Source organism: Saccostrea cucullata, unplaced genomic scaffold (genome assembly GCF_032062105.1).
Source record: "Saccostrea cucullata isolate Sc308-1 unplaced genomic scaffold, CSIRO_AGI_Scuc_v1 ctg141, whole genome shotgun sequence".
NCBI classification, from domain to species: domain Eukaryota; kingdom Metazoa; phylum Mollusca; class Bivalvia; order Ostreida; family Ostreidae; genus Saccostrea; species Saccostrea cuccullata.
This window is the reverse complement of record NW_026940735.1, coordinates 718,534-738,570: the sequence shown is the minus strand read 5'-3', so window position 1 is coordinate 738,570 and position 20,037 is coordinate 718,534. Positions and strand designations below refer to the sequence as shown.

The following is a 20,037-nucleotide window of genomic DNA, read 5'->3' as shown; positions in this document are numbered from 1 at the left end:
AGTCATTTCAATTGAATTTTCACTTAACTACAGAGTTTTATCTCGTGATTATTATATAAATGAGGAAAATTAAAAATTTTATAAGTGCGCTTTAGCGCATGCAATGAAATTAAAATTTTATGAATAAAACTGAAGTAAGGTATAATGATGTATTCTCCCTGGCTTCCGGTAATCCCAGCCTATTTAAAGAAAGAGATCTCGCGAGATCTTCCTTCTGACTTTTGGCTGAGTTGATAAAAGATAATTTTTTTTTTTTTTTTTTTTTTTTTAATAGGAAATACAATGTAACATTCAAAAAACTTTAATTTCATTGCAGTAAATTGATAAATGCACAAATAAAATACGATTTTTTTTTTTTTTTTAATTTTGTTATCAAGGTAGTGAAGGTACAAAGTACTAAGTTGTTCACGGACTCAGGACTCTAGCTACTTCTTGCCGCCAAAGGTTGGAGCTCTACAAAACATATAAAAATATATGTTGAATCTCAAATGTAATTCATAAACTGAAATAAACATCAAATGTATAATAATACATACATGTACACATGTATACCCTTAAAACAAGACTAAAACATTCAGGTAAGTGTATAAGCCCCTAGGGTGTGGAGGGTGGGGGGCTTATACCTTACTTCAGTTTTATTCATAAAATTTTAATTTCATTGCATGCGCTAAAGCGCACTTATAAAATTTTTAATTTTATTTCATAAAACTGAAGTAAGGTATAATGATGTATGTTTAAAGCCAAATGTTTTAGTTTTGGTTTGATATTATTTACTTCAATCTTAACACAGAATCTGAGAATCCTGGATCATTTTGGACAGGTTTATTGTAGAAAGTGTAGAAAGTACTTGCTGATTTCCAGTTTGCTTTCTCCATGATTTGTTTGACAGATAACCCAAACTTGTTTGCTTTAGATGTACTAGCTCCTCTAGTAGAATGAGCTTTACAAATATCTGTATTAATCCCTGAATCCTCTAACACTGTTTTGAGCCATCTAGCAATTGTGCAAGACTTAACAGACTTGTGTGGTTTCAAAAAACTAAGAAAAAATTTACTTTCTCCTTTTCTAATAGGTTGTGTGCTCTCTAAATATTGCAAAATATGTTTTCTGACATCAAGTAGTTCACTTTCAAACTGACTGAATACCAACTTCATAGGCTCTTGACCTACCCTTCTTGTTTTAGTCAGCTGCACAACTTTAAACTCTATTTCCTTTGGCTAAATTTGCATATGATTCAAATCTAAATGGTACAATTCTGATGACCTGCAAGCTGTTGACAAAGCCATGAGACTGACAACTTTCAATGTTAACAATTTTAAGCCTAAATTTTCACAAGGCCCTAATGAAATTAGATATTTTAATACAATATCAACATCCCATGTTTGAGTGTATCTGGGCATAGGCGGTCTGCAATTAAACACCCCCGACATAACCTGCTTGATGAGGTTGCTTTGGCCTACTTTAATACCATTGATTTCTGGGTGGAAAGCTGAAATTGCTGATCTATAACTGTTTACAGACCTGTACTCATAACCTTTTTGGAACAATTCTGACAAGAAATTAGCTATATGTTCCAAAGAGGAGAGAAAGGGATTAATTTGTCTGCTGTTACACCAGCTAGCCCAGTGTTTCCAGCAGCTGTTGTAAGCTGATTGAGTTCCCTTTCTCCAAGATGCTGCGAGTAATTCGGAAGTGTTTGTTGATAAACCTTGCACCTCTTTATATCGCCTGAAATTTTCCAGGCCACTAATTTCAGTGTCCCTTTGACTATCAGAGGGTGTGGTTCCCCCCCTGGTGACAGGAGAAGGTCTCTCTGTGGTGGTAGAAGAATTGGGTTTACAATTGACATGTTCAATAACATTGGGTAATAAGGTTGTGTCTGCCATGATGGTGTCACAATGACCAACTCTCCCTTCTCTTTCTGGACTTTGGCTATGCATCTCTGTATCAGACAAAATGGTGGAAATGCATAAGCTTTCATCTCTCCCCATTTCGCTAGGAATGCATCTGTTCCCATAGCAAATGGGTCGGGTTTCCAGCTCATGTATTTCTCCAACTGTGCATTTAGCCTGTCCGCAAACAAATCCATTTCTAGAGGACCCCATTGTAAATTTATCTGTGTAAATATCTTTGGGTTCAGTCTCCAGCTGTTTGTGCTTATTGGTGACACATTCCTGCTTTCCCAATCTGCTTTCTGATTGAGAACTCCAGGAAGGTGTTCCGCTGTTAGAGTTATTTTCTTTTCTAGGCAATACTCCCACAGATCTTTTGCTATGTTTGTTAAAATGGGCGATTTTGTCCCCCCAACTTGTTCACATAAGTAACCGCAGTTACATTGTCCATCCTCAGATGAATGTGTACATTTACCTTGTTCTTTGTCATTGATCTTACAGCAATATTTGCAGCTTTTAGTTCTAAGGCATTTATGTGGAGTTTTTTCTCTATCGGGCTCCATGGACCCCCCATTTTTTCCTGTGAAAATGGGCAATTGAACCCCCATCCCATTGTGGATGCATCTGTCTCTATCACAAGATCTGGTTCTTTGGTTATTATTTGTTTCCCATTCCAAACCTCTAACTGTTGGATCCACCAAGAAATTTCTGTTTTGCATTCCTGAGATAGTGTGATTTTGTTCTTGTAACTGTTTTCCTTGACAAGACATTTCGTTTTGTACATTTGTAATTCTCTGACATAAAGTGAGGCTGGAATTACTGCCTCTACTGTTGCATTCAATGATCCAACTAAACTTGCCAATTCTTGGATTGTAATGTGGTTGGATCCTAATGCGTTTTGGCATTTCATTTTTATGTTTAGAATTTTGTCCTGAGGTAAATAAACACTCATTTCTACTGAATCCACTTTTAGACCCAAAAACTCTATCATTTGTTTGGGTTCTAGCACTGATTTCTTCCAGTTTATCAACCACCCCAGGTTGTGTAATAACCAAATAAGGGAATCTCTGTCCTTCATCAACCCTTCTTTGGTTTGATTCAGCAGTAGAATGTCGTCCAGGTAGATTACCAGTCGAATCCCCATTCTGCGCAGAAATGCTATGATAGGTTTCATAACTTTTGTGAACAGACGGGGACCGGCTGCCAATCCGAAAGGAAGACTCGTGTACTGAAGGAGTTGTCCCCCCCAACTGAATCTCAGGTATTTTCTGTGAGCTTGGTGTATTGGAATGCAAAAGTATGCATCCTTCAGATCTATTTTGCACATGAAGTCGTTTTTTATCATCATGTTTTTCACTACCTGGAAACCTTCCATTTTGAAATGTTCGTAAGTCACAAATTCGTTTAGTCGTTTTAGATTGAAAATGGGACGTGACCCCCCATCTTTTTTGGGGCGTACAAACAAAGTGCTTATGAACTGATCTTGAACTATGTTCTTGGGGTCTACAATCTCCACCGCTCTTTTTTGTAACATCTCTTGAATTTCTGCATCTAGAATTTGAAATTCTTTCTCTGAATAATTTATTTTTGGGACAGATGTTTGACTGGGTGTTTTTAAGAAATCTATTTTGCACCCTTCTAATTCTGTCAAGACTGAAGTGTCTTTTGTAATCTTTTCCCAATTTGAAACAAAATGCTTTAGTCTGCCCCCCAGTGGGATTTGATTTTGTACAATCTCTCTTAATTTTAATTTTTCTACACCTGGGTGGAGATTGTGATGATCCCTCAGAACTTTTGACATTTGTTCTACTACTATCGGTATGTTTACATGTGACGTCATTGACAAACTTAACATACCTCTGTTTCTTTGTAATGGCGCCTCTGCCGGTGCCTCTTGATAGCTCGACCCTCTGGACTTTCTCTGATCACCAGAGGGTCCCTGCCGAAAGGGCTGGTCAACACTCTGTCTTGGTTTCTTGTTGACAGGTCTGGCGATGTCCCTCGACATCTCTCGTGCACGCTTTCTGTCTTTCGACTTCCTGTACAGGGTCGTGTAAAAGTCGTTCCCAAACAAGACCGACTCGTCTTGAAATTTTGTCTCGTTTTCACGCAACATGCTCTTTGCTTTCTTGGTACTTTTGAGAATTTTGGCGAGGAAATTCAGTCTTCGTTCATAAAGACACGCAACATTCACTTGACCAATCATGAGTATAGTTTTTTCCAACAAGTTCACCACTTCCTCGATTTCCATACTAGACGTAGTGCCCTCATGAGCTTTGTCCATTTCGTCCCAAATTCTAGATAAGGGTCCCATGCACTGAGAAACTCGTTTCTGTACAAATTTCAGTGAAGAATCGTGCATTTTCAAGAACTTCATAGACTTGTGATCCGCCACCAAGTCCTCGAGATAATCGTCGACATCCGGCGGATTCAAAAATTGGTTGCCTGGTATAGGCGCGTCCTCTAAAATGCGGGAGCGAATTTTCTCCTCAGATAAATGAAGTTTGAAATACTTCTTGGCATACTTTGCTTTACTTTTATCAAGCATGTATTCCGTCTCATCATTGAGCGGATCAAAACGCTTAGCGTCTAGTTCATCACCAGAATCGGCCTGCGGCTCGTCACGGCTATGCAACTGTGTCAATGGCGACTTGTAAGTGAAATCGTCAATTTCGCCCTCCTCTTCTGATGAACTATCATCTTCATAAGGATCGGACGAATCACTGTCGTCTTCATAACGATCTTTCTCTATCGCTCCCTTTTTCAGTCTTTTCTTAGGGATGCTATAACTTCCCCACTTTTTGGGGTCGCCATCTTGGCCATACAAGAGTTTTTTATCTGCATGATTTGCAGAATTGCCATCTTGGCCCACATCTGCCCCATCTGGGCTACAAACAGGACTATCCATGTCCAAATCAAAAGGCTGCACCAAAGTAAGTAAAATTACTAAGGTAAAACGCAAAATCCACAAGGATTAAAGTAGATAGGAAATAGATAAAAAATTTTCGTCTGCTATATCAACGAAGCCAAACGGAAGAGGGAAGATCTCGCGAGATCTCTTTCTTTAAATAGGCTGGGATTACCGGAAGCCAGGGAGAATACATCATTATACCTTACTTCAGTTTTATGAAATAAAATTGAAATCAGAAGGACTGAAGTCTCGTTTATTATTAAATTTAATAACTATAGTTGGCCTTTATCGTCTATAGTTAGAAAAACTTTCAAAAACTACTGTAAGAAACATGTCACACACTCAGTTTTGTCTTTTATTTTGAGTTCACTGGGATATATCGAGTCGACATGTGGATGGAAATTACTATTGTTAATGGTTGAAAGGTTGTCAATATATCTGAATGTTGAGTTGAAAGCCACAGCCAGTGTTTTTCTTTTCATTTAGAAGTTTCTGAATAAATTCTGCTTCATAGAAAAATAAAAAAAACAGGTCAGCCTATAAAGAAGCATAATCGGAATTCCAACAACGTTTCTTTGAAGAAGAGGTATTCAAAGACTTCATAAACGTTGTCAGTGAGGAGCTCCAGATTCCTTTTATATGACTTCACGTATGAGCAGTGAGGGATCTGGGAACCTCGGTTTATACGATCTCATCCGAATGACCGTTCTCCACGTTCCGCAGTGGGGTTTGAACCTGCTCTTGATTTACTCCTCGACTCTAGAGAAGCGATCTAACCAATGTGTCATGAGGCATATTCTTCCCATTAAAGTTTTGTATCTCAATCTGAATCATGGCTATTGCATTTTTGGCAGTCTGAATGAATATTGCTAGTTTAGTATTACAATACAATTTGAACATTCCAAATTCAATTGTCAAAATTTTGAAAAAGTTATTGCTTATAAGCTCACCTGAGTCGAAGGCTCGAGTGAACTTTTCGGATTGAAGTCTGTCCCTTGTCTGTCGTATTCGTTGTCATCATTAACTTTTGACAATTTCATCTTTAATGTAGTTTTTAATCACATTACATAAAACTAAATTACAGGCAGAGTTCATTTTGTATTTCCGAGAGCTCAATCAGCAGAAACTTTGCATTGTAGACTCCATCCGTGCATTAACATGAGATAATTCCAAATCATATGACCATGATCCAAGACAAGGCTGAACAATTCGGAAGAGGTCTAAAGAAGAAATTTCTTAATTGCGCAAGGTAATTACTTTTTGTGGTTATATTTTTTAATAAATAATACGTGTAATTATCATGACACTGGGATTTCTTAATTCTTTAATCATTTTTCTTCATCATTTCAGAAGCAATGCAGTCACTGTCAGGGAAATGAAGCCAGAATTGGGTAAAAATTGGAAAAATAAATGCAGGATTAATGCTTACTCTTTTGCTCTTTTAATTTCTTATTGTTTACTTAAGGCATTTAAGGACAAGTTTAATATTTAGTTCATATTGCAATCCAAGGAAATACCAATTAATAATATAAACATTTAAAGAAAGAAATAAGATTAACATATGAAAAACATATGAACATAAACATATGTTGATCATATGATCATACAAAACATATGAGTAACATGTGAAACATATAATCAACATATGTTTAGAAACATATGTTGACCATATGTTGCTCGTTTTTTTATGGCTAACAGATGTAACGTATTTTAAACGTATGCTCAACATATGTTAAACATACGTTGCAATTTTACCTGTGTAAAACATTTATTAGGATTTTTAAAAAAAAAATGGGTATATACATTATCAAATCAATCATAAAGCCTGGGCTTGATGGGACTTTGTCACATGACTAATGTGTATTTACATCCTGAAAAAGTTTTAAATCTTAGATATTTTATGAGATCATCGTAACTTGTTCAATTTTTGCGCACGCGATCAATTAGAAGCAATTTTCGTCCTGGGCCAAACAGTTTTTTTTCCATTCAAATCTGAAATCATCTGTTGCTGTTTACGTGGATATATTGTTTTGTGGTGCTTAAACCAATTTGAGTAGCACTTACGTTATTAATCTTTGTACAACTTAACTCTAATGCGAAAGCTTCATCAAGAATATTGAAACAATGAATATTGAACGTTTAATCAGGATAAATATTTAATACCATTATATCCGCAACAACGCCAATATAAATAACCTAAGAGTGATTATTTTGTTCTGAGTATCGAAGTTTTTGATGGCGGGATAGCTATTTATCAAATTTAATTCATCTTCCTGGGGCCATAGCTTGATGGATAATTTTACGTCTGATACCCTGAAGTCGTCCCCTCTCCCAGCAGAATAGAGAGACAATAACGGCTGTATTAAGTCAGGGACTTGAAATATTAATGTTATATACTGATTAACAACAATATACTCCCGAGAGTGACCATGTAATATCACAGATTAATTACTTAAACTGTTGTAGCGTTCTTAATCGTTTTCAATATCAAGCCATGTCTCTTAAAAAACCTTATAAGCCTGTTTGAGTTTCGGGGGGTTAACATTAGAAATAGTGTATGCTCAACATAAAACAAGTAAAATATAGAAACATTATTTGTTTGATTTAAGGCTGCAATTCCCTCAATTCAAACAGAACAAATTTTCATTAATATCATCAACCTCGGTGCATTGGATTTCAGGAATCAGAGAAGATAAAAGCAATAGCCATTGGAAGTTGAGATATCTCGACATTAAATCGAACGATTCCCCAACTGTTGAAGTCTCGATCCTCGGATCAAATAACAGAAAGCACCAAACAAACAGACGCATCTGTATTTTCACAAGATAAAGCATTTCTTCGGGACATTTTGAATTAGTATGCAAATATCACCCTATACACATCTAATCGGTCAAGTAAGCAAAGGACACTGAAAATATCTCTGCCAAACAACTTTTGGGATGTTCTTGGTCTTGATAACTCTTTGAAACTATGAGAAATCAAGTTTTTGTCTGGGCTTGGAGTTACTGGAATGCAATTTCCATGGAAACAACATTGAAAGTCAATGTCAAATGCAAATCTGACACTTTGACAAATATTTCTGCTATTTTCTTGTTTACATAGTTATAGAAAATCGATACACTAAAAAGTTTCCGCATTTCTTGCCATACAAATGAAAATAAATTGATATCATTTGCTCAAATGTCAAATATTATGATGTTCCTGTTATGCGCTTTGTTATTGTCAAAATTTTGCGTACAAAAACCACTTGGGCATTTAACAAAAGGAGGATAAACTTTAAAAAGTATTTTTTTTTAATGATAGAAACTAATCAACTCATCGAAATTGGTTCCATGATGAATGTGTAATTACAGTAAAAAAGAGAGAACTAAAATGCAAAATCGACTCTCACATGAAGTCGTTGGTCCCAAAGATTTGTCATAGGTCCCATGTTACTGTCTTTCTTTGCAGTGGTAGTGTTGGCACACAAATTGGACGCCATTATGATTTTCCATGATCTACATTGTCAAAGGTTCTCCATTAGTTGCCGTACTCTCGGCACCATTTAGACTACCTCGTCAATATTTGCCATCAATCACAAAAAGTGCCGTACCCGCTGAGATTTATTGTTTTATAATCAAAAAAATTTTGTGAATTCGTGTCTGTTTGTGTAAGGTAATTAAATTGTTCACATACGTTAGAATTAGATATAGAAGAGAGATATAAAAAGCTAGACTTAGTTTTCATACCTGCTATTGATTTCAATCGGTCGCGATTTAATTTCCTTTGACTTCGCGAACAGTAATCGATGAAATGGTTAGTTAATCAAGGATTTTCTATAACAAACGAGTTTGAATCCTTTCATCCCATCCCTGCAGTAAATTCATTTGACATTTGTTGCCTCTAGAAAAACCTAAAAAAAAAAAAAATTGTTAAATATCAAGCAGTATGTATGGAGTATAAATTTAATACTCTGAAATTTAATTTAAAATTTCTATCAAGTGAATATGATGGAATAATTCTTTTAATATAGTAGGAGCTTGGGAATCTTAGTCAGTGTGCATATGAAGACCAATAAATATATATAGCCAGTCTATTGTTTCTTGTGCTACTTCACTTCCATGAATCAAAGGAGATTTTATGTCGACGTATTTCTTTAAAAATCTTTAAAAAACAAGCTTTCTTCTACTTGTGTATTGTTGTTTAAAGTTTTTCAAGTAAGTCAAAGAATTGTCAATTACATGTAAATCTATATAGATAAACTATCAACTTTTGCTTACAGTAATTTCAATGTGCATCAGTTATGTCTAGCGTAACGAGTAGTTTACAATTATTTTGTCTTTATCCCTCTGGATAGTCAAAGATGTCACGCATGCACAATCAAGCCATTTACTTCTCAGAAACTAATGTGTCTATGTCTGTTTACACAAGTTTGGAAATCGACGAAAATTCGTTCTATAGTAGTAAAACGAAACACGCGCCAGTGGCTTTTGTATTGATTTCAATAAACTGAAACGAATTGATTACGAAGTTTTGCCTCATATAATTGATAAATTAGCACGTATCCAAACGGTCGTTCAACATGGAGATTTATTAACCTTATCGGAACAAGCTGCTTTTGCAGACTGTTGTGTGTTTTTAAGGACGATCAATGCTTTTAATATGAGAAAAAGAACGCTGATTACACAGCTGTTGCGTCAACGATATATGTTACAGTTTGGTAATGTGGAGATATCATTATATTTACATTGGTCTATTAATGATGGGTTAATGTAGCGCAGTGATTTAAACCAATAATTATCTTTTCTCGTCCAATTTTAACGATGGTCGAAGCGTGATTCAATCCTTATTTGAATAGCACTTGATGTCATATATGTATATTAAAATTTACAAATATTAAATAATAAGTGTATGATAATTAATAAGCCTATCCAGTGAAACATATGGAGATAACGAACGGTATCCAAGATCAAAAGTCCATAAAACAATACAAAATAGGAGCAGAGCAAACACGGACCTCCGAAACGTCAGAGGTGGGATCAGGTGCTATGGAGGAGTGAGCATCTCCTGCTGGCCTGTCACACACAACGTGTACTCCTTGTCATGATCGCGAAATAACGGAAAAATCCGTCGTCAATTCAGTGTATAAAAAATGGACTAAACATTTAAATGAAAAACGTCATTCAGCATTTGACTCAATGATAAATTGTACTTGCTGACAAGGGTCATTGTATAGACCATGGAATTCACGAAATGATGGCTTTAAACGAGACTGCTGAAATCCTCGTTTCATCAACTTCTTTGTCAATAATTTACCTCGTTTTTGATATTGTTCATAAGTAGAGCATGCTCTTGCGTATCGAATCAGCTGAGATATATAAACTCCGTATGCAGGTAATGAAGGTATATTGCTGCGTAAGTAAGGAAAGTTGACGATGGAAAAGTTGATCATAGAGCTTGGTTGTTAGATTACCATTAACGTCTTTTTCAAGTAATATATCCAAATATGAATCAGAGGTGTCAGACATTGTGGTATCTTTTATCTCAAGCTCACCAGGATATATCGTATCGACATAAGAATGGAAATTACCATTGTTAATTGACAATACGTCGTTGATATATCTAAATGTCGAGTTGAAGGCCACAACAAGAAGGATATGGAGATAACGAACAGTATTCAATCTCAAAGTCCATAAAACAATACAAAATAAGAGCAGAGCAAACACGGACCTCCGAAACGTCAGAGGTGGGATCAGGTGCCCTGGAGGAGTAAGCATCCCCTGCTGACCGGTCAAACCCGCAGTGTGCTCCCTGTCATGATCAGGAAATAACGGGAAAATCCGTCGTCAATTCAATGTATAAATAATGGACTAACAATTAGTATGAAAAAACGTCAGTCAGCATTCGACTCAATGATAAATTGTATTTGCTGACAAGTGTTTTCTTCTTTTCACGCTGAAGATTTTGCGCAAATTCTGCTTCATATGAATACAAAAATAAGTCTGATAATGACGGGGCGCAATTGGTTCCCATGGGAATTCCAATATATTGTTGGAAGACCTGGTCTCCAAAAACGACATAGATATTGTCAATCAGAAACTCAAGCATCTTTTTTATGCCAACTTCAGAGAACATGTGTGTACAATCAGAATGTTTTTATCAAAATACTAGTAATTTTGAAAATGACCAGTGACAAGGTAAGTAAATTTGAGTTCCATTTTTATTGAAAAAGCAGCTGTCAATGATATCAAAAAGCCTGGACTTTAATTTATCGTGGGGAATGGTTGTGTATAAAGTTGAGAAGTCGTAAGTTTTTAAGCTGTTGATTTTGTTGAAATCTTGATTTCAAATTGTCCAAAAGTTCCTTGGAATTTTTAAGTATCCACATCTTGTTTACACTACTTCTTGAATATAACGTTGCACATAACTCTTGAAGTTTCTCCTTCGCTACTGTTAAAATCTTAGTGAGGAGTAAAGAAAGAGGCTTAGTTGAATATTGAATGGAACCCGCTATGTATTTTTGATTGTAAGGATTCTTATGATGTTTCGGAATCCAAGATATAAATGGCAGTTCAAATTCATTTTGGTTCTTTGGGATACATTGTATTAAAAATATTCAAAACTAATTTTTGAAGAATTTCTTCCTTAGAAAAGAACTATGAGTATAGGCTGGATTACCACTTGTAGAATTAAATCCAAGCTCTTCTAAAATACAATTCATATAAGAACCTTACAAACGAAGACAATGTTGTCCAAGTCATGAAACGTTAAACCGTGTCACCCGGAGCGAAGTAGGCTGACATATTGTTATTGTCCCGTACGTTTTAAGTTTTTTTTTCCTCTTCCTTCTCTTTTTTATGATTTCTATGAGTTGGCTTAAGAAATTGTAATAATTAAAGTTTCAGAAACAAAGTTGGAAATTTTCGCTCTTATTTAAAGATTATGTTTACAAAATTGATTAGGACGTTTCAGGTTTATTATCTTTATATGTGTTTTAATATAAAATTGGGTTTGGTTTCTCTGCTTTCAGTTCCAGTTTAGACTGAAAACTCTATTAATTTCAATAGTAGTGTAGCTTTTTTCAACTTTTTTCCCTATTTTGGGAAGTTTATAAAAGTACACGATTTGCTTTTCACAATCTGTACTGAATTCATTGGGTTATATAAACTTTTTTGTTTTTCCTAGCTACAAATAGATAAATTTAAAAAAAGCTACAAAAATATTTATCAAATCTCCTTTTTACGTACTTTATTTTGAACTTAATCAGTTAATCTCCTTTAGGACAAGTGAAAGCAAATATTTTGATAAATACAAATCTTTCTCTCCCTCTTTTACACACCTACACATACATACTGCGGAAAGAGGGCAATTGTCATCGGTAATTCTCATAGAGTCCTTTTGGAACCAGGAAATATTTGAAGTCACATAAAATAAATAATTGTAGGCACGAACGGAGCTAATGAATGATATTTTCTACGCACTTATAACGATAAGACGAAACGTACGTTGTGCACGTGCAGCTTTTATCGTGTGATTATATATCACCAATATCTTTAAGACCTATGCGTCTGAATCACGAGTGTTTGGTATAGTTGTATAACCGTCACACAGAGACATTTCAACATGTGCAATAAACTTATAATAACATTATTTCCAATTGTTAATATGATAATTTAATCAGATTTAAGATATTATTTTCAATGAAAATATTTTCAGCTATTTTATTAACTGATATACATGTACATAGAGTAGCAGTAAATGGTTTTATAGTTGCTGGATTTTTTTAAACCAAAAACCCGTTTTAGAAATATCTTAATGTTTCATTATAGAAATTTTAGCTTGTTTGAAAATTTTGTTTTAAAATTGTTTTTCTTAAGATACCACAGTTTAATTTTGCTTTTTCCGTATATTAAAATTAATTAAACGGTGATACGAAGGATTTTCTCTCCTGGAGACAATAAAATTTAAATAATATTACCGGTATATAGATATATATTATTTTATATTATATAAATATAAAAAATAAATGTCTACCCTTCTTATTTTTCTTCTTTTCCAACATAAAAATAAGAATATTTTTGAAGAACTTTGAAAGATTTTAAAATATGCTGTATCAAAACAAATTTGAAGAATACTGAAAAGCATTTTAAAAATTCTAAATGGTCCTACTTTTAATTTAATAAACAATCCGAGCTTACTGCTTCAGACGGTTAAATAGGGGTACATCTAGGTTTAAATGCTCCAGGACAACATTTCATTTCCAAATCATTGACAACTGGAAGAGGAAGTAAGTTGCCAGTCCTCACGTTCACGTTTTCTTGCAGCATATTAAAACATAAAAATCAAAGAAAAAACCTAATTAAAACAGTGCAAACAAAACAAAAATAAAGCGAAACATGCAAAAAAGTTTTTACTTCTACTAAAGTTTTCACACAAATGTACATGTTCGTATATTTGAAAATTAATTAAAAAAGATATAAAAAAAATATCAAACTTTTTCTTCACATAAAAATCTTTAGGTAGATCTGATCGTGTTCAAGTATTGTCATATGTAATATAATTAAAAATACGATTTAAATAAATCGCCGCCATATAAAAAGTTTTCATTTTGTGAATCACTTCTACACACCAATTTCCTGTGTGTACTGAATTTCTTTCTTCTGAGCCATGGTTAGAGAAAGGATCTTCCTTGTGTTGTCATCAAAGTAAAGAAAAAAATCCAGAAGTTTAAGCTTAATTACATCTCTGAAAACATTCATTATTTATACCAAAGACATTTTTACAAAAGATTAAACAGACTAATATATTGTTTTAAATCAATCAATGAAGGGACGTATCATTGAAAGTCATTTGTTAGAGTGGGGCGTAGAACTATTGTTTTCACACAATTTGCCTGTTGCATATTCATGAGTTAATTGTTGGATAATACAGATGCAGTATTAATAAACGTGTCCTTCGTGTGCCTCACAAATTGTCATTTATCGTATGCGGCATTCATTGCATGATCAATATTCAGTCAGTAAATTATGTATGTCGCCATGAGCATTTCGTTATTACGGCTTAAACTTGCAGTAGCTGCTTAAATCTTCATATGCTTTTATCAGGATGCAAACTTCTTAATGACGAAGATGACGTTAACGTCACGTGATTTCATACACCTCAGGTGGAATTTCGTTCTATAGATTAATTGCTTTTCATGCAGCAGTCTATTCAGGTAAAATCTGACCCAGGACAGAGAGTGAGAGAAACCCCGCAGAAGAATCTCAGCAGCCGGAGCATTCGATCACAGGCCAAACAACAGCTGTTGAACAACATGGGGACACGATTAAGAAGTAAGTAAATCGAATTTTTAACTTAATACAGAAGCCCGTCGTTTTTTTTTTGTTTAAATGTATGTGTTTGAATTTTAAAATATAAGCTACTTCTCTCCAAAATGCTGACAGCTGTCTATGATGGACATCTTGGTCGCAACATCGTATTGATCAGTTAAAAATTTTCATATTCTGTCTACTAATTTTTCTCCATTCGTCTGGGATTTCAAAAAGTGGCATGTAGCGTTTCGGTACAAATTTCGTTTTACTGACAACGAGACAGAAATCGTTATTTTGGAAAAATGATTATTATAATTTGTCCATTAACCAATGTGAATTACGTAGAACAGGCCTCAACTGCTGTTACAAATATGGAAATACAACAGAACGTTTGACTGGATCGATCACCGCGGTGTTTCGTCAAAATGGATTACGGTCCCACGAGAAACCAGTTGAACCCCGCAACGACAAGCAGTCCTAGAAGTATTTGGAATTCGTCACGTTGGTCAGGCTTTAGAGTAACTGCAAATGGAAAATTGAAAAGAAGGTAAGGTTAGCAATTCTTTTACTTGCTTTCTATCAAAACCATATGTATTGTATGTTTCTTCTTTTTTAAGGGACAAAAACTTTTGATACAATTTGATCTACCAGCATTTATAAATTTGATCTCTGCGAACAAATGGGGTTTCAGAATATGCATATCCCGATTTATCTGAGAAAATATGGGTTATTTCGTAAATTAGCTCTCTCTCTCTCTCTTTCTCCACATATATAAATTCCTGTATTTGGGCCAAAACATAATTGCCAACGTTTAAGCATTTTTTTTTTATTTATATAAAAGCATTCGTGGAACAATGACAACCACGTGATTACTGTATCAAAAGTAACAAAGGAAACAAGCAACAAATAATATAAATTAAGGCTTTAAAAAATAAGTTGACACTAGAAAATATACTAAGATAACTGAGTGATTTGAATACTGGATAGTTTGTTGAATTTCATCAATTTGTTTTTATTTTATTAAAAAGATTATCTATTTTTATCAAATAACTCCTGGATGCCCCCATTTTCGCCCCTTTCTCCTTGATCAAAAGTTAATTTCAACAGCAGTCAGCTAGTTCATATGTTACTCTTATCAAAGTCCTTTGCCAAGAGACAAGCGAACTGGAAATAGTTGCTATCTAGCACCGGATCAAATGGCATCCCAAAATTATACAACTTGTGGCTTGCTATTGGGACTGAAAATCAAGAGAAGAGACGAAGGATACGAACACACTGATTTGGACCAGTTAACAAGTGTCCCGCAATCAATGTGTGGGGATAATTGCTTCTTCAATTGCTCTACGCCCCTGTCCATTAACTGTTATTGATTAATTATATCTTTGTACAGTGGCACAATTAATATTGAATTCACCTCAGGATTTCAGCAATTTATGAAACTCTTGTCATCTGATGACTGCAGTATGCGAATGTTATTGGATTTGCATGATGAATTTGAAGATTTAACGAATGTGCAGTTGATTGATCTATCAGGATATCAAATTTTTTGTCTCTTTTATATTTCGTTTTGTTCCACTTCAGTTTCGATGGCGTGATTATTATGGATTTCATGTGTAATCTGAATATCATTTGTTGTTAACTTTTGCATATATGAAGTGTAATCAATGTTTTAACAATTGGTGACTGTATAGCTTCTGTTAATCTCTCCGAAAAGCTTTAATTCAAAGACAGATCCATTACGATTTCACAAATAATGATTTCATATTAACAAATGTAACTTTTATCGTTCTTTTACCTTTATACCTGTATTCTTTCATATTTCTTTCTTTACCCAAAAAAAAAAAAAAATAAATAAATAAATAAAAAATAAATAATAGAAAATGCAATTAAAAAAGAAACACTAAAAGAAATACTGTAGTTAGAGAGTTTTGACTGTTTTTGATTCTTTGATTTTTTGGCTGTTTTATTATTATCTTTTTAATGTTTTAATTTCAACCCTTGTATATATGTACATGTATTGAAAAAAATTGTTATATATTTTTTCGATGATTCAATTTCGGTTTTCTTATGGGTTCCATTTGTTATGCAGTTATACAGCTTCATATTTTGCATTATTTTTCCAGTATATGTGAAAATAAAGATTTTCGTTACATAACGGTAATGGTAGTATTTCCCTCTGTGTAAATTTATTTGCGAAATCTTTCGTTAAGTTGTTATTTCCGTATACATTTTTGTTTCTTATTGGATTGAACTATTTTGACGGGTTTCGCGATAGATGAACATTGAGCGAAATTTTTGTTCGTTGTCGTCGAAACCTGCCTTAAATAGTGATGTAACACGCCTCTACTGTTTCACGATTTGTGTCAATCTGTACTGTTTGTATTTTTTTTCTTATGCAACTCAGCTGATATATATTGTAATTTTGCATGTCTTTTTTATGTTGTATTAATCCCGGGCGTATAAATTGTGGTATGAAAAATTTTGCATGGCTAAATGGCTGTATTGATTTAATTTTATTGCCATACTTTTATACTCTTAACTCATTTGTATTAGTTATTATGTCTTTTATTTCATATCTGTAAACCTGAAATTCCGTTTAACATTTAGGAATTTAGGGGAAACAATAAATATTATGAATATGATGTAATTTAATCTTGCAATTTTACAGTGCTTTTCGGACATGGAAATGAAAAATAATGATACACTATAATGTAACTACATATTGTAGTTTATCAAATCAATACTTAATGTATGAAATCTCTCAATAAAAACATGAAACAATGCATATTAAGGTTCTCCCACCCTTACAATTTTTATGGTTCAAAGTACAAAAACTGCACTTATTTTCATGTATTATAGTTAATTTTACATATTTTCGCAAAAAAATTATAGGTCGCCATATTATTTAAGACAGGAGACATAAATAATCAGAAGTGTATTTCAACATTAAAAAAATCGTATTTTTTTTAAAATAGTATTGTATATACTATGTAAAACTGGTTCAAATGCATAATTCTGCTAAGAGTTCCTAAATACTTGCTACTTATAAGATAATTTGGAAATGTGAATATTAGGAAATCCATTTTACATTAAAAGTACAATAAAGAAATGTCTGAATGAAGATATCTGAGAAGGAGTTGTTGCCCTTGTCACAATTTTTTAAAGATAGATTAATTGATTAAATAATGAAAATATACATTTTTAAAGTTCTAATATTTAACAATATTTATCATTACACCTACAGTGTATTGAAAAGCATTTTTTTTCAAAAAAACTTTGTTCTTTTGGGTATGAATTTAGATTAATAACAGTTTATCAAAAACCTATGACATCATAGGAGGATGGAAATACCTTAACAAATTAAGCCTAAATTCATGTAATGACTTCCCTTAATAACCATCTATTTGTTTTTATATGCTGAGCATATAGAAAATAGATGGATATAGAATTTTCACTAGCATTACGTAAACATCAAAGACAATTAAAATCAACATTTATCCCTCTCGATACACGTTCTGTGCTGCGACATTAATATTTTATAACCAATAGTCCTCACATTCAGGCTACACTTTTTACAATGAAGCGCATTGAAGTGGTAAAATTCTCCGTTTGGAGTTCTGATTAAGGTCAATTATAACATAATGACACGCCCATATTTTTAGAAACGAGACAGTTTTAGGACATCCCATTCTTCGCGACAAGCATCATGAGTTACACTGAAATGGAGCTTTAAAAAAAATAGAAGAGGGAGTTAGATACTCCCCGCTTCTGTTAAACACAAATTGCAACGAATATGTACATATTTTTAAACTTATCATGTCTATTGAAGTTACCACAACACATGTTTTGGTCGAACACGTGTTTACTTAGATCCTCAATTTGATTGGCTATTATATTTACGGAAAACCTGTTCTACAGCAACTTGACCGTTTTATCAATTTCTAAAGAAATGGGCGTGTCAAAAGATGACAATAAACACTCTAAATATAGCTCAAAACGTTCCATTCGAACGGAAAATTTTACCACTTCAATGCGTTTCATTGTACTCAGCAGCATAAAGCCTAACGGAGAACGCTAATTCTATTAAACTTTCTACATTCTGTCCAGAATTAGACGACATCATATTTTACGTGTTAACGTTATTCTGGGCGTCTCTCTCTGCCCGGTATCCTTAATTCTTCAGGGATGTGTTGTAAAGCCAATATTGATGATGATATGAAATGTCCCATTCCCTTGTCCAGTATGTTCAAATCAGTGTATGGCATTTTAACGTAATTGCATTGAATGAGCTTCTCATTGATCCATTCAATTGACGATTGGCCAGTGGACAAAGACGGCATTCAGCATTGGTTTACTGACTGCATTATCGGAAACTGATTAGTTGTCCTTTTAGTCAGAAACCTAACAAAGAAATTAATGATGGTGGAATACCGATAAATCGTTACTTCACCAAGGCAAATTCTATTCCATCCAACGCACACATGAAGAAATCTTGTTCAATATCATTACTGGCTTGAAATGTTTATTTGTTTCTTGGTAACGGTTCCTAATATCACATTTGAGTAGAACATTAATTCTACTGTAATTGCATTATATTTCATTGATTTTTCGGAGCGATTTTAGGAGTGAATAGCATTCTTTCTAATCACAGTGGTTAGTTCACTGATTGAAATGAGACAGGCTTTTTAGAAGAGACGAACCAATTAATTTTATCTTAATGGGTTAAATACAACATCTGAAAGTTGCTGAATTGAGATTGATATACAATATTTGAAGTGAATCTTAATTTATACCTTAGAGATTATGAAAGTAGGCGCTGACACTACCGTTATTACTCAAAAGGAATTCTCAGCAATGAGAGTTGTTTGTCTTTATAAAGCTGTGGAAAGGAAAATGTACATATTACCATCTTTTCTGTAGTCTGACCATTCTACGGACTAAAATTTTTAATTTACAAAAAAAAAAAAATATATTAATTTTTTAGAGTAGCTCTTTACAGAAAATGAAATGTCTACAAAACATAGCAAATACCTGTTTCATTCAAATCGGATGATGTAAAATAAATTACCCACTGTGCTTAATGAATGTGAAAATAAACCATCTATGGAACTTGTTGTATAAAACTACGTCGTTAGTTAAAGTATACTGTAATGTATTATGTTAGATTTATGTAAATTTTCTACATAGGAATTCAAGGATATTCATCTTCTAATTAAATTGCTGACGTAATAAACTATGATTCTTTTTATACCCCCTGCTTGAAAAATTGGAGGGTATACAGTGGTCGGGATATCCGTACGTCTATCCGTTACGCTTTGGGGTACTCATCTCTTATCCACAACTCCTCTTATACCACTGAATGGAATTGAATGAGACTTTCATAGAATCTTCCAATTTTAATTTCTGATTCAACACATACTTTGGGTTTCTTATAGCAAAACACGGGCACTGCCATTCTATCAATGTATATTTGCTTATATGTCTTATATATTTAGGTGAAAGATATTTAAAAGACCATATTTTTTTTTCCTCGTCACACTTGTACAACTTTAAATAGAAATTGTAAGTTGTGTTCGAAAACTAGCAGGGACTATATTTTTGGCGGAATGGTGGCGTATGAAAATATCTTCTTTTCTGCCTGTCAAAATTATTATAGAACAACGAATTTAGTTTTTATGTTCCTCTGTTATTAATGCAAGACCGAAGCCAAGTCAACTGAGCTAGTTTTTTGATGGATTAAAAATAAAATAACAACAGTAGTGAAAGTGAAAAAAAGTCATTTATTGAAGTAAATGACGCAAAACAAAAATATAAACATATTATAAGGGGGTCAGAGAAGACTAGAAAAAACTTCGAAAGAATACAAAAATCTTTGGTATCATATTATGCAATCTGACCCCCTAAAATTAAATATAGCATAAAGCAGGCACGGATATGCCTGTCA

General features: G+C 33.7%; 1 protein-coding gene across 1 annotated transcript; it reads right to left on the bottom strand.

Moving 5' to 3' along the window:
* Positions 1-244: 244 nt before the first annotated feature.
* On the bottom strand, positions 245-4,943 carry LOC134256065 (uncharacterized). The gene is made up of 2 exons (XM_062738664.1): positions 3,750-4,943; positions 245-453 (listed from the first exon to the last, which is right to left on the bottom strand). The coding sequence occupies exons 1-2, from the start codon at positions 4,798-4,800 to the stop codon at positions 422-424; spliced, it is 1,083 nt and encodes a 360-aa protein (XP_062594648.1). The 5' UTR covers positions 4,801-4,943; the 3' UTR covers positions 245-421.
* Between the last annotated feature and the right edge of the window lie 15,094 nt (positions 4,944-20,037).